Genomic DNA, 15,530 nt, shown 5'->3' with positions numbered 1-15,530 from the left:
TTGCCAAATTCCAGAAGGATTCTATCAAAGCCACAGAAGCGTGGAGATGAATGCCTGTTGTGCTCAATGGCGTATCCCACTCTGATTACTTCTGAGGGTAGAGCACTAGGCCTAGTGTAGCAAAAGTTTTGTCTTCAGCTGAGTTCTGCATCGTTCTGACCCTTGCACCTACGTACCCCCTCTAAGAGTATTTTTGTTCAGCTAAGAACTTGAACACTGCTATTCTTGGAGCAAAGGGTTTTCTTCATCCAGGTCACCATCAAAGACTGGAAATGTAACAAGGAGAAATTGTTGCCGGCAGCGAGGGCCTAGATGCAGCTGATGAAGACAGGTTGCTGGAAGCGGGGATCTCCTTTCCTATAACTGAATGAGCAGTTCTCCCATTTGCTAACCCCAGCTTCCCTACCAACCAAAAAGAACCTGTATTCCTAGATCAGTGGATTCAGAGACTCTGCTCAGAGCTGGAGAGTTGAGCTTGCTGGCACACTTTCTCTTTGTGTTCTTGCAAAAGGTTGAGCACTGTATATCACAGATGCTTCCCTTCTGCTGGATTCTGCTTTTTCCTGGAGTTTGGAAATCTGCAATAATTTTACTGAAATTTATTGAGTTTGGCAAAAAAAAAAAAAAAAATCAGTTAAATGCAGAATCTGACTGTGTTCAGGTTGCCTAGTCCTTGATGTTTCATTATTCCAGGGGAAAGAAGGGAGTTACTGTGACTCACAGTAAAAGTCTTAGTGTTTCAGTTCTCAGCTTTATGAATCATATTAATCACTGGTTTTTTCGCTTGTTTGGTTTTTTTCATGAGAGCTGTAGGGGTCATTGGGCTGAATTCTCCTTATCATTGTCATAACTTTGATGACCTTGAATTCAAGGTTGAGTTACATTTCATATGTGTACCAATCATTTGTTAATTATAGATGAAGGAATTGTACTTCAGTATGCTAAAAATTTGCTTGCATCAAAGTAGAGAGAGGATACTTGTTAGTTCAGGGGTGTGTGGGTGTGTATATATATATATATATTTTCTGTTTCATCTAAAAACTCCACTAGGATCTGAAGCCAGTCTAAAGTAATAGACAATGACCGTTTCTGTGACAAACTAAATTTTGATTTTTACATGCTTGCCACCACAGTTATTTTTGTTATTGTGCCACATTATTTATAAGAAGCACTTTCCTCCTCTGTGTGTCACAACTTAGCCCAAAGTCATCTGTGTACATCTACAGATAACTAAGTAAGGTCATTAATTGCATTCTTCCTGTTGACAACAAACTGTGCTTATGAGCCATCGCCCATAGGTTTTTTTTGTAACCAGTGCTGTGTGTAGAACTGTTCAGACCTATTGTGATATACGAAAAGGTTTATAATTTCCTGTTAGGTCAAAGGTTTAGAAAAACCTAGGCAATGAATCAGATTTGACGGCATTATTTCTTGTATTTATGTAGTATTAAGACTTCAGTTTACTGGTCTTCATTCCTGTTTATCAAAGTGTGATGTAGCTATCAATAAGCTTTACTGCATTTCATATAGAAGAGTTGGAAGAGCCTTGCCTTTAAGTCCTACAGTGAATCAAAGTTGGAATACAGTGGTCAGTATTTGACCCTTCTGCTCTATTCTTTTTGATCATACCCGTGCTACCTGCCGTAAAGCTTCAGTATCATAGGTTTAGGTAGATACAAGCTTAAGGCTTGGCTTTGGCTATTAAGTCTCAATGCCATAATTGCAATGAGTAAATTAAAGGTCATGTTTTGCTGTACAGGTAAATACGCATCTTAGAGGGGATATTTTACATTCAAAATCTATATTTTTCTTATTTGTGATTCCCCGCCCCCCCCCCCCAACCGTAATGTGAATGACCTATAGACATGAGAACTTTATTCATTTTGCTGTAATGAATGTGAAACAGGTCATGCTTAATGTTAAACTGTCAGTGGGTGACACTTTGTTCAAGCATGAGGAGCAAAGCCAAAGCCAGCCTTGATAAACTTAGCTGGCAAAATATGAATCAAACCCTGTTAAGTACCTCCTGGCAAACCAATCCTCTGCTGTGAACAGGAGCTCTGTTGTGTTTTGGCATTTTTTTTTCTTTTTCTTTTTTTTTTTTTTCTCCCAAAACAAGGTCGAAAATTTAGAGCTCAACCCTGTGAAGTGCTGAGTGTCAGTGAAAGCCACGCGGGAACTGAAATGTTCGGCATCCTCCAGGATTAGGCCTTTACTTTGGTCCACATCTTGTGCATTATGTGATCTGTTGTTCTTGAACTAATAGATTTCTTTCTTTCCCCTCATCCTGAAAACTAGGTTATGTTATGTCGATTCCAAGTCCTGGTTATAGAAGTTTATTCTCTTTTAATGCAAATAAAGAAAAGCAAGCCATAAGGCATATTTCCCTCATAAGAAAATTAACGTACAGAACTTCGTTCACGTATGTTGTCTTTTGTGCTGGTTTGATCTTGTTTCCTTAAGATGGGATAGCCATCTCTGTAATATTAGTATATTTTACCTGCTGTAATCTGATGTACCATTTCTCTCCCCTTTTTTCTCCTTCCTAAGATTATCGTTGGAGAAACTGCAGTGTTTTGTCTACAGTTAGCTACAAAGGATTTTGAAAACCAAGAAAAAACAATATTAACTGGAGACTGTTGTTATATAAATCCACTGGTGCGCAGGACCATCAGATTCCTTGGTATGAGCAAAATTAATGCTTTCATTTTCTGAATGGTGAGAATGATCAATTATGTCTTAATTTTGACCTGGGGAAAATATTCGGATAACCATACAACATTTCATGTGTAGCCTTAACGGGGGTGCAGTGAGTTCTCTCCTTTTGGGTAGTGAATGAGGCTTCTTGGAAGTTTGGATAAAAGAACAGTTGCAGAAATGGCAGTAAAAATAGAAAAAATTGGGATCACAAGGGGGAGAAACAACCAGCAGGCCTGGAGTAGGGTGAAGTGGAGAAAGGAGGTCCTTGTGCCATATCTATAGTTGATAGTTTTCTTTTGGTTACGCACACACATAGCAGCCAAAGTTGAAGACACCGGGGTATAAATGTGTGTTTGAAGCCAAGCCTGGTTTAGGTACTTTCTTAGCCTGGAGATTGTATTATAGTCTCTGGTAGAAAACTGTAGAAAATCCATGCTCCACTGAAGTCAGCTGTAACACCCTCATTGACTTCAGTAAATATGAGATGTCATCCTTTCTGCTTAGTTCATTGTAAATGTGTTTGGAGGGAGAAGTACCACCACTCAAAATGTCCCTGGAATGTTCCCAGATGCTGCTTTTCAATACGTGCAGGGATGCCATAGCAGGGCTCAATTCTGTTGTTTGCTTCGCACTCACGGTTGTATCTAAGAGAAACAGCTGGAGGAATGAAGCCTTGGGGCGGCTAATCCTCCTGCGTGCCCCAGTCGCAGGGGGAGGGAGGGGATGTGCAGCTGTGTCTGTATTTGCAGTGTTTGTGTAACGGCCGTACCTGCCTTCTGAGAGCGCGATTGCTCGCTGTCACACTGGAGTGCTAAAAGTCATTAAGAATGACACCGTCTCGCATAGGTCCAGAGGAGGTGGGGAGTGATGACGAGGAGCTCCTCCCGCTCCAGTCGCTCTGTGTGTAATCAGTGCCCGCGTTTCCTTCCTACTTCGTGGGCCCTCCTTGCTCACGGAAGGAAAAAAAAAAAAATTGGGAGGGAGGGAAGGGATGAACAATGGCCTCCGCACTGTTCTACCAGAGGAGGCATCACTACCCATTATGCTCATAGAAAGTGATGTGGCCACCTATGTTGGGGCAGCGCACACCCTTGGGGCTTGCTGAAAGGGCCCTTCTGTGCAGCGACTCAGCTAGGCACGATCCGCTGCTCACCAGTGTCTAGCAGCTCAGGGTGAATTAACGTTAGTGTGACATTGCTGACCAGCCAGGATCCCAGAAATCATCCTCGGTCCTCTAGCTTTGCTGAGGAGAAAACCTGACCTTTAGAAATGCACATGTTTTTGTGGGATCGTGTCTGCTGTGGTGTACATCCATTAAAGTCCTCATGGTGCCCCATGAAGTTGGGAACTGCCAGAACTCACGCTATATTCACAGTGAATTGAAGTATGGGAAAGGTAAGGTGATTTGCCTGTGGAAATACGGGATTTCCTTCCCGAGCTCATTTTCTGCTTCCAAAAGGGTAGAAAGGGACCTCAGAATAGCAGAAATGTGTTTTCTTTTAAGTAATGCAATGGATACATGCATTTCCATTCTAATGAACGAGTACATGTGCTTAATGCCTTGCTGATATCTGATAAAAAAACCTCTCTTTAGCATCGGTAGCTCCTCAAATATATAGATCTTCAGCTCACTGTGTTGATATTGTGATTAATATGCCATGCATAGAGATGTACCCAGTAGCAGGCAGATGAAGACAACTCGTGCATGGCAATATTGAATTATTCAGTACTTCAGCTTCTTCACAGCTGCAAGGGAAAAGAAAATGTTTGTCCAGTATATGTTACGACTTTTCAAGTTACTCCTCCATCAGGGCCCAACTTCTTGATTCTCAAGCAGATTTAGAGGGTGAAGAATTCGCCTCTGTCGCTTCTGTTTAGTGAACACGGGCAAAAGTTAGGTACCAGTAGAGCTAGCTACCCCGAACAGTGGAGATTCATGGCTAGGGGGCCTAGGAAAGCAGGCTACTTGCACAAGAGGTAAGCATGCTCCTCCGAAGAATGGAGAGAGATCAGGTGTGCGGGTACGTTGCAGTGTCGCTGCTGTGGTTGTGTAGGAAAGTACCATCTCCAATGTGAGCCAGGATATTTGGGGTACAGTACACGTGAGGGTGTTTTTCATGTTCTTAAATGGAAGGAGCTGGTCTATTATTATGATAAATACTATAATATGTTGCCCTGGAGTGAAACTGTCAGGAAATTTAACTCTTTGTTTCCCTCTTTAGGAATTTACGCATTTGGACTGTTTGCTACGGACATCTTTGTAAATGCTGGACAAGTAGTAACAGGGAATCTTGCACCACATTTTCTTGCACTTTGTAAACCCAACTATACAGCACTTGGATGTAAACAGTATACACAATTCATCAGTAGCGTACATGCCTGTACTGGAAATCCAGACCTTATCGTGAAAGCCAGAAAGACATTCCCATCCAAAGAAGCAGCACTAAGCGTATATGCAGCTATGTATCTGGCTGTAAGTATATTGTACTATTTAATGTCACTGTATTTTTGAGGGCAAATGGCTCACAGCGTGAGGGGAGGAGGGAGGAATGGGGAGAAGATAAGACAACTATTGGCTGATTTTATATATGTAAACCTTCTATGAGTTACTGTGAGGCCTTTGAGAATTTGATTCATTGGACTTACTTCTGACAATTACCGATGTAGTGGTTCTCTGAGCCTTGAAAGCTAAGGCAATGCTGAGAGAGGGCAAGTTGTTCAAAAAGGGTTACAGATTTAGGATAACCATGTTCTTGGTTTCACTTTTTCCCCATTTCCAGAGAATGTGGGAGAAGGCTTTGTTGGGTGGTAAAGAATAAGGGTAGGGATTGCCTGTGACTGGTAGTGGTTCCTTTCCGTGTTTTAACCCAGTACAGATTAGTAGAATTGCATACGGCCGTATTCTTTGGTGGAGTGAAGTAGAAGAGTGGGCATATGTAAGTGTCCGACCTCTGCAGGTTTCCCTGAGATCTGTGCATGTCTCTAGGTACCTGAATTGGTATTTATAGGTACCTCAGTGCTCATGCAAAGTCAGTTTGGCTCTTATTCTGCAATGAAGTGGGCTACAAGACAATCCAGCCCTTCTTCCCTCCTCTCTGACGCAGGGAGTGATGAGCAGGGCTGGGATACAGACTGTTTACTGCCTGGCATCAGAGCTGTTCTAGAGGCTATTGAGAAGCGTGGGGAGGCAGGTGAGAGGCAGAGTGACTAATGAATCTCACTCGGGTGACTCCCTGGCTTAGTTTGGAGTGCACATCGTTCTAGCCTTAAGCAGCAGCACATCTTGTTCTTAGTAAAGTTGTCCCCAGCACATGCCTATGGGAGTCTCTTACCTGACCTGCGCTGGTAATCACAGTCCTTTGTAGCCCTTTGGATGGGCCCAGGGCTGCCCTCATAGTGTCAGTGGGAAACCAGGCAAGTGTGTGTGTACCTCCGTGGTCATTGCAGGAGTCATCCCTTAAATCCCCTCAGTATTTGAACAGTGGCCTGCCTATACATTTGTGTGTGAATGTATGTGTGCATATATACGCGCGTATATATACACATGGGTGAGTGTGTATTGCTTTGGAGCATATATTTAATGACCTGACTTTTAATTCCTGATTAATCTGGAAACTGATACTCGCCAACATGGCGAAGATCCCAACCCCGTCCACAGATAGTGTGCCAACTCCATGCTTCTGAATATGGTTTTAGAACCAGTTGCTTAAAATCTGCAGCACTGACAGTAACATTTACCAAAAGTTCTTGTGAGCAATGTCTGTTCAAGAGATGTGGATCATCAGTTCGTACAGGCAAGTGTTATCCACAAATAAGAGATGAGCAATAAAATTCTATTCTAACTTGAGGCAAGTGTAAGACTCCTAATAGTATTGTCTTTATTTGGGGACATATCTAAGGCTTTGCTTCACTGAAACATACCTCTAAATTTGGCGCAAGCTATTTTAGAAAATATTCAGCGTTCTTCATTTTAATTGCTCCTATTTTTCTCATCCATCTGTAAAGTTGGATTTCCACTGTTGCCATGAGTCACAGTAACTAAAGGAAACCAACGGTTCAGCCACTGCAAAGCACGAAGGAAAATAGTATTAATACATTTTAAAAACAAAAAGTAGACATTAGTAAGGTCTAATACCTAGTATCAATGGCTTTTGACATGAGCAAGAGTACTGTATGCAAACCTTGTTGTCTGCGGTCAATATACAGTTAGCAACGTCAAAAATTAAAACTGCTGTGATCTGTTTCATGACTTTATAATCTTTCAGTAACTGCAGAAATGAATATATCCTATGTCATTACTGCATCACGGCATGATGCATGACACTGTCATCATTTAACTAAAGCACTATCAACTGCTCTCGGGATTTCTGAATTCTTTAGGCTGCCTAATAAAGTGAATTGCTATGATGTATCAGCTGAGTTGTCGCCTGCAAATTTAGGTCCTTGATGCAATATTGGCAGTCCTCTTTTTTTTTAAAAAAAAAAAAAAATCCTGTTGCATGGTTGCAGCTAAAAATACTGTTTATTACACACCAGGGAAAGAAATGCAATGTTCCAATATTTGGGGTCATGTCCTTAGACTGTCATGATGTTTATCAGGATAGTTGGCCCTGAATAACAACTTTCTCATCATTATTCACTGGAGTAGAAGATTTAAACAGTAGCCTAGTCTTTATATGAGCCGTGGCACAACAGTTATTGAGAGCATGGACATAAAGACCTCCATATATTACTCAGCTAGTATTTCATGAGCATATAATCTCTGATACAAAATGTGCTTTCTTTTTGGTTAACAGAAATATTTGGGAGAGAGGGAGGGATTGTTACAGAATCCTCCCTGGACATTTCAGCCAGCTGTGCACAAAATGAAACCAGCTTAAAGACATAAACAGGCAGCAAGCTGATCCAGAGTCCTTGCTCTCTGAGGGGGTGAAGTAAACAATGTCAGGCTTGTGTGATTTCACCCATCAACCCATTTAAAAACAAAGCCTATGCTTTACCTAATAATTCCCCTATCTCGTTCCATTTAAGCGCAGCCACGTCCTTATCACCTAGCATCTGTGCATATTGTCTTGTTAACAATAGCTTCTTTTTTCATCTATGTTCTTGAGTCTTTCTTTTTCCCCCCTCCCCTCTTTTCGAGAGTGGGTGGCTGCTATGGTAACTCTGAATTCCCCTCCTGCTGAAAGTACAGTCTTTTTCAAACAATTGCATTGCTAATATTTAGACCTCTCTGTAATGTTTGCCTCCATTGCTTCCTCTCACTACCTATCAAGAAATACTTAGCAGTGGAAATGTTGAACGGCAGCACTATGGTTAGGCGTTTTCTCTACCCTGCTCCAAACACAGACACTTTTGAGGATGCACTACCTGTCTTCTTCAGACTTTTAGGTTTATTTTTCCCAGTGTACCAGAGTCTTCAAAATGAAGTCCTGTAAATCTGTTCCAAAATCTCTAACCAAGCTGGCTGCTACCTGGAAGTCCTGTAAATCTGTTCCAAAATCTCTAACCAAGCTGGCTGCTACCTGGATTTCTCCTTAGGTGTCTGCTCAACTGGTCTTAGACCTTTTGTTTGTTTGTTTTTCGCTTGAGTTGGGTTACTAAGTTGACTGCATCTGCTTTCGCTTCTTATCAGCATCGCAATTTACCCTTTCGCAGCTGGAACAACATCTGCTAACATAGGTATTAAGGCAAACACTGCAAGTTTATTAAATAGAATATAATTGTATAAGCCACATTTTGATATGCATAAGCTGACGCAGCCTGGACGATTAGAGGTGTATTTTGAAGCAGCCAAGTATGTACATACTTGGGTTTTTTCCACAGTTGAGACACAGAAACGAGAAGTCATGAGTCTTTTTTTTTTGGTAAGATTTCGAAGGGATATAGGAAGATTTAGTCAGTCTATTCCCATGGATTTAAATATGAGGCTTGTGACTAACAGTTGTCCTTTGGTGCTGCAGACCTAGGGGATTGGTCATTGCTAGTTGTACTTTAAGACAAATTTTAATTCATTCTATAAAAATTTTGCTTTTTCGTTGTTTTATTCTCATTGCATTGGACAAGAGCAGCTGGCAGCCAACCTGTCTGTAGGGTAGTGTTTGAACTTGGTGTTACCGCATACATTTCAGACTTGCTTTGGATTTGTAATGATAGAGGAGCAGGTTTAACGTCTTGATAATTGACATAGCCCTTAGGTCTGTAGGCTGCTTTTGTTGCTTTGTGCTGTGAACCCTTGGCCTCAACTACGACCTCAGGCAGGGCTAGCAGGTAAAGCTGACAATTTTTTCCTCTCTGCAGAGCTTTTGTTGGGCCTGTGATGATCTTTTCTGCAAGTTTCTTGCTCCTGGCAATTCTGCTGAATCGTCTTCGCTGTTTACTGTGTTTATGAGTCCCTGAGAAAAGACAGCAAGGCGGTCTGGGTCACAGTGCTGGCAACATGGTGGCATTCTGCTCGGTGTCACTCCTTGATCCAGACTTTAGGCGTAGGCCTCGTCACACCTCTCCTTCGTCTTGAAGTGCCTGTTTGGCTCCTGCTCAGTGAGCAGCTGGCAGAGGCATGACAGGCCTCTGTTCGATAGGCTTTAGGGAGTGTTCAGGAGGAAAAGGAGTAGCAGAGCCACCTTATTGAGTTAGCTTTGTCCATTTTTTGTTAGGAAATTGAAGAATTAAAGGATTCTTTTGGCTGCTTTTCAGAGGCAGTGTTAGGAAAGGGGAATTTCTTTTCAGTGTCTGGTGCAGCAAGTAAAAGTATCCCTTCATACTGATTGTACAGCATATATCATGAGCTTCATATGTTGGGTGTGTTAGTTACTTTCAGGCTGGATAGTAAAATAACATTACAATTTGATCCAGGGATTTATCTAAAGACCTCTAGATATTTCTTGTCGGTCCGTTCTTCATTACAATGCAATTGCTCAAGATAATGACCTCTGTAGACTGAATCAACTTTAATTAATATTTGGGTGTATCTTACAGTCCTGGTACATTGAAGGATACCTCTTCCCTTCTCCAATTGTTTAGAGTTACAACTGTGGGGAGCTCCTAGTGGGACACTTAATAGTAAGGTCCAGCATTTCTAGAGCTTTCTCTTCCTTTTGGCAACCCAGACCCCTGACTTTTAAAGCCAGTTTTTGTCTAGGGTCATCAATAATTACTGCAAAACCTATGGAAAAAGCTGGAGGAGGCTTCAAAAGCACTAAAAAAATCTTCAGTGGGCAGTTGCAGAAGGGCCCAGATGATTTGAGAATACGACTCTGGTTTGCTCTAGAAATAATTTGACCCAATAATTATTAATCAAGGAAGCTGAAGAGCTTTTAGATTGTCAAACAGGATTTGAACTAAACATTGAACCTTTCACAGACTACCGTCCACTATAGCCCGCTACTTTTTCAGCTTTTTGATCCCTGAGTATCTCTTTTCTTTTTTCTTTTTTTTTTTTTTCTGTAGGTATGATGAATATTGAAAGTTGCTCATTCCTCGGGTGGAACATCTATAACATTACTTATATTACTTAAATAGTTCAAGATTCTTTCTTTAACGATAGCACATTATAAAAGCAAAACAAAACATGAGATAATTTATATTTGGAGTGCTGCCTGGGATAGGTGCCTGTACAGCGATTCCTTCCTCTTTCTGCTTGCTGCTTCGTGAGTCGTCATTCTCTGCCCACTAATGGACTGGTCTGTCTCTTTGTCCGTCCCCCAGACCATCTGCTTCAGGGAGGACTGAAACAGCGAGCACAGAGGGGATCTTCCTACCCACATCCCTGGGCCCCAGGCTGATGAAATCAGCTAGGAAAATTAACCTCCCTCCTGGCTGGTGCAGCAGCCTGATGACTAGCTCCACTCTAACTAAAATGGGACTCTGGGACCTGTTATGTGTGTGTTTGTGTGCATAGATGTTTGTGTGGGTGAGCCTAAAGATAGCTGAAAGAAGACGACTAGGAAGACTTGCAGCGTAGCCCAGGAGGCCACTTTGTCCTGCACTTGACATACAATTCCTGTTCTTCTCTTAGATGTTTTGGAATGATTTTGTTTGCACTAGATTTAGGACATCTTTCACATGAGTCAGACTTGCAACATGACACTTTTGAAAGCTTTCCCAGTACAAGCTAGGTGCCAACACTATGATTATTCCTTATATCATGACCTGAGACAGTCATAGAATCATAGAATCGTTAAGGTTGGAAAAGACATCTAAGATCATCGAGTCCAACTGTCAACCCAACACCACCATGCCCACTAAACCATGTCCCTAAGTGAACTTTCTGTCATGACAGAAACTCACAGGTAGCTTTGTCTTTTGGTGGTGATGGTGATGATTCTGACTCTTTCAAATACAGATTTTTTGAAACCACTTCAATTAAAGTTTTTCTTTTGATTTATGAGGTTCCCTGAAGACTTCACTTCCAGCATCCTGAAGACTGAAGGTCAAATGTTTGTGTTTTCCTGAAAATCTAGTAAATATTGGTATATAGAACAATCGGATACCGTCCACCTCTTTATATGACTCTGCCAGTGTCTACTTGCTGGTATCACCTTTATATCTTTTCATACTAAAATCTTATTTCAGGAAAAAGGAAAAGCAATAGCAGAAGTTCTTCAAGAGAAGATTCACCGCCGATCTGATGTTGCAGGAGAGTGTGCAGCCCACAAGATTAATTCGAACTACTGTATCAATCCTTGACCTTACATACAAAATCTCTGCTGTTGGTCTTGCTGTTGACTAATTTAAAAGATTTCTTTAATTAGATTCCTCCTCTCCCAATTTCTGTTTTTAAAAGGAACTGAGATAGACTTGTTCAGTAAACATCTTTAGCCATGTAAAAATGTATATTGTCATTCATTCTCACTAATGTTTTAAATCACTGAGCTATTTTCCTGTGTTGATACTGCATTTAATATTTATGAAAAGTAAGAGAAGAAAAATCCTGTCATCTTTTTGAGATGTTTATTCCTTGTCAATTACTGACTGTGCTCGTTTATAGCTTTCCTTCCAGAATCAGGAAGAAAACAACTGGTTAATTATATTTTATTCTTAGTGCAAATCAGATCTTTGACTGAGTTGACTGTGTTAAAATATTATACTAGAGCTGTAAGAGATCAAGTTTAAAAATGGATATCTACAAGTCCTGCCTTGGAAGAGTCTACATTTGCTACGTAGAGTTTTGCAAATATACAGACTCTTCGCTACACTGTTTCAGGAGAAGTTTACCCTGTTTCTATTGATTCTTTAATAATATTTTAATATAATACTATTCTCAACATCAGTGGTGTCTGTTCTTTAAAGAAAAGATAGAAATGGCACCTATACTGGCAGAACCCTCAGGTTATTTTGAATAATGGACTATGCGTGACAATCTTGACTGCACATATAGGAAGGGACTCGGCAAATGGAGGTCTTTATTACTCACGTGAGGCACAGCGTGAGTCTGCAGTTGTTTCTGCTCACTCAGTGCTTTGTCTGAGTAGGGATTTGAAGGACGTGCTTGATTGTAAAAAGATTCTGAGAATTTTCTGCAGAGCACTTCAGTTTAGCTTTGTATTAAAAATGTTGAAGTTTGACTGAAGTACTGCAGAATCAAGTATTTGTATTATAATGTGTTTTGACTTCATAAAAATTGAGATCATCTTCTTGGGCGATGACCAGGTGTTATAGATAACTGAAATATAGCACCGAGACCTGCCTTAAACAAGCTGCGCAGATATCCTTCTCAGTAGTCATTTTGCTTTAATATGCCACAATACAGAATTAAACGCAGGATAGCTTCCTGCCGACTTCCCTGTGCCAACTACACCCAAGCTGTATTTGAAATTTGGTGACCTTGCTGCGTATTCAAAATTTTAGGATATTTTCCCTAGCACCAGCTGTTCTAACATGTAGTGTGATTGCGGGTAACGGTGGCAGTATCCAGGAGTACAATGAGACTCACTAAGATAGAGGGTTGCTGAGTAACTCAGCGTGCACTGCTCTGTCTGTAGCTTGAAGACAACCAGTGGGGCTAAAAAGCTGGAAATTAAAGTTGCAGTTGTCTTATCAGCATTCCACACAGTAAGAGTATCTCACTGAAGAGAGCCTGCAAAAAATATAAGGAGCTAAGATAAAAGGATAGTCAGCAAAGGGAGAAACGCTATTTCTGAAATGGTCTAGGAAGAAGAGAGGAGAAACGTGGTTTGGAGATACACCCCAAAACTCTTTTTTTCAAACCTTTGCTCTGTTTGCGTTAGTTGAAGGCTTGCTAGTAGTTTGCTGTTCATCACGTAAGGTACACTGAAGAGGTACCTCTGCTGTGATTTTAAGCTTAAGCTTTGATTCATCCTCTAAGCCATGGATCTTTCTCTAGTGTTTCGAACAAAATTACTGTCAGATGTTGCTCTTTTCAGACAAGCTCTGACCACTACTTCCTTCACTTAACCTATCGTAACTGTAACTATGCTTCCTAACCTACTTCTTGAGTGGATCATTGCAGCACTTCATAACTGATTACCCAGTGAATTCAGTTGAAGTTTCAGACAGTACAAAAAACCCAAAGGACTGCCCATTTGTTGGCCAAAAAGATACTGGTTCTTCAACGCAGAGTCATCTGTTTCCCTTTGCAGTTCAAAGTGGTGGTATTACACACTTGGAGTCTCTAGTGAAACTCCGTAGAAAATACTTGCATTCTTCAATCTAAAACTTCAACTCCGCCTAAATGTGAAGGCTTTAGGGATTTCAGTGGTTTAATTGCAGAAACATCTTCTGCAGAAAGTAAATACTTTTTTCTCAAAAATCTTGTTAGTTGAAGTATAATTTTTCAGGGAGGAACTTTCAAGCAGCCTTAATGCCAAGATTCAAGAGAATGGAAATTCAAAGATTTGGTATTCATTTCTTCCACTGGCCCATGAGAGCTTGGAAAGTGCTGGCTTAAACCTAATAGTCACTAATGCACCCTTAGGGCAGAAGAGCTGCTCTGTCATCAAGCAGTGCTTTTAATTCAGTGGTATTGCACAGGGAGAGTTAGACTGCAAGCAGGGCAGATTCATGCATCAAACTCGGAGAAATCAAAGTTTCTGCATTTAGATTGGATTGTGTGCTGCGGGGGATTGGTACTAAACATCCTCGGTCACCATCTGCGAAGCACAGGGGTGTATTGGTTCAGCACTGGTTGAAACTATTACACATTATTTATAAAAGCAGATGCTGGCATTTAGTTCAATTTTCACTGCTTTTTGACAAATCTCTACTTAATCGCATGAAGAAGTTGTGTATGCGGAAGAAAGGCATTTGCTAATAAAAACAAGGCCTTGATGTAGCCCCTTTCAGGGTAAAGATCTTTTTCTATTATTGTCAACGCTGTGCAGTGAAAAATCAGTCTCCTTACCTCTCTGCATAAATAAATACATAGATTGGGAGTAATAGGATAGGATTGTCTAATTTGTTCTTTTGGGGGCTTTTCAGGTTCACATAAAATGTAATTTTGCTATATGGTCCAATTCATTTTCTGTATCCCTAGGAAAAGGGTGTGATGACTTTATTTAGCGCTCTACTTTCTTGTTTCTTTACCAAAAAAAAGCCAAATACACATAGTCTATTCAAACAAAATGTAGAGATTTTATTCACCAATTAGTGGGAGATATCCATCAGTCTTACACTGTCTTCCTTTCTAATTTTCAGATGTATATCACCAACACAGTAAAAGCCAGAGGAACAAGGCTTGCAAAACCTGTTCTGTGTTTGGGCTTAATGTGCTTGGCTTTCCTTACCGGAATCAACAGAGTAGCAGAGTATCGAAATCACTGGTCAGATGTAATAGCAGGATTTATAATCGGAATATCTATAGCAGTATTTTTGGTAAGTGTATATCTGTGTCACTTCTGTTTGAAAAAATCACTGTATAACTTTGTATCTCTTAAAAAAATATTGGTAGCCTTGACTTTTCAGACAACTAAATGACAAAAGAGGTGTTTCTGATTTTTGTTTTTAGTTAATTATCAGTTTCCTTAGTTATATTTACATACACTCAGAAATGTGAAGTCAAGAAAGGACTGATCAAATGATGTCTTTTGACTTTCTTATAAACCAGATTGTAGCATTTCAACCAATAATTTTTGCATCAAGCGCCACTTTAAGCAAGTGTATATCCTTCAGCATAACATCTAGTTACGATTTCATGTATAAAGTATTAAATTCAGTATAGTGATACCTAACACTGACCAGAGAATAAGTAGCATTTCTTTTCTGGCTTTGAAGTAGCCCTATTGAGTTTCTTTCATGCTAATTCAGGTTTACATTGAAATTTGATGTTATTCTGTATCAAAAAAATCCTTGTTTAGCCTTTTCCTTTTCTGGAACTGTGTTCCAAAACCAGACTGTTAGTCACAGTTCACAATGACTAGAGTCTGTGTCAGAAAGGTGCCGCTAATCTATTAATCACCTTCACTGATAACTTCAGTGCGAGACTATGGCATAGAATAGTCACTGCTCTTTACTGCCTGCAAGTTTGTCTGCCTGGCAGCTTGTAGAAGTACTAAATACACCTTTGAATTTTTTCCCCATGAAAACACTTTTGAGCTTGATTCTTGGATCTCAAGGTCTTGATCTCAAGATCTTGGATCTGAAGACTTGGCTTGGCTGAGAACTCGCACAGGGATGGCTGAGGTGGGTGTTTTCACTCCTCTGAGAAATGTGAGGGCGGCTTTAGGTCTCCTTTAAAACATACCCGCTCGCACTTCCAAACGTTCCCTTCCACACAAGGTGTCCGGGAGTTATATTTGGTTATTCATTTTTAAGAAGTTTTTCTATTCTGTTTGTGCCCCTAAAGTCATAAAAGACAACAGAACAGAAAAGAA

General features: G+C 40.6%; 1 protein-coding gene across 8 annotated transcripts in view; it reads left to right on the top strand.

Moving 5' to 3' along the window:
* Positions 1-15,530, top strand: part of PLPPR5 (phospholipid phosphatase related 5) — a 294,136-nt gene that overhangs the window by 211,402 nt on the left and 67,204 nt on the right. For all 8 annotated transcript variants that reach the window (XR_012995355.1, XM_076337824.1, XM_076337818.1 and 5 more), the window contains 3 exons: positions 2,551-2,683; positions 4,923-5,173; positions 14,356-14,532. Coding sequence is in view for 7 of the 8 variants with exons in the window: in XM_076337824.1 (XP_076193939.1) it covers positions 2,551-2,683; positions 4,923-5,173; positions 14,356-14,532 (561 nt within the window). In the remaining variant the exon portion in view is untranslated. The remainder of the gene's footprint in view (positions 1-2,550; positions 2,684-4,922; positions 5,174-14,355; positions 14,533-15,530) is intronic.

The sequence above is a fragment of the Aptenodytes patagonicus genome, chromosome 5 (genome assembly GCF_965638725.1).
Source record: "Aptenodytes patagonicus chromosome 5, bAptPat1.pri.cur, whole genome shotgun sequence".
NCBI lineage: Eukaryota > Metazoa > Chordata > Aves > Sphenisciformes > Spheniscidae > Aptenodytes > Aptenodytes patagonicus.
Note: the sequence above shows the minus strand (reverse complement) of the source record. Positions and strands in the feature narration are given on the sequence as shown.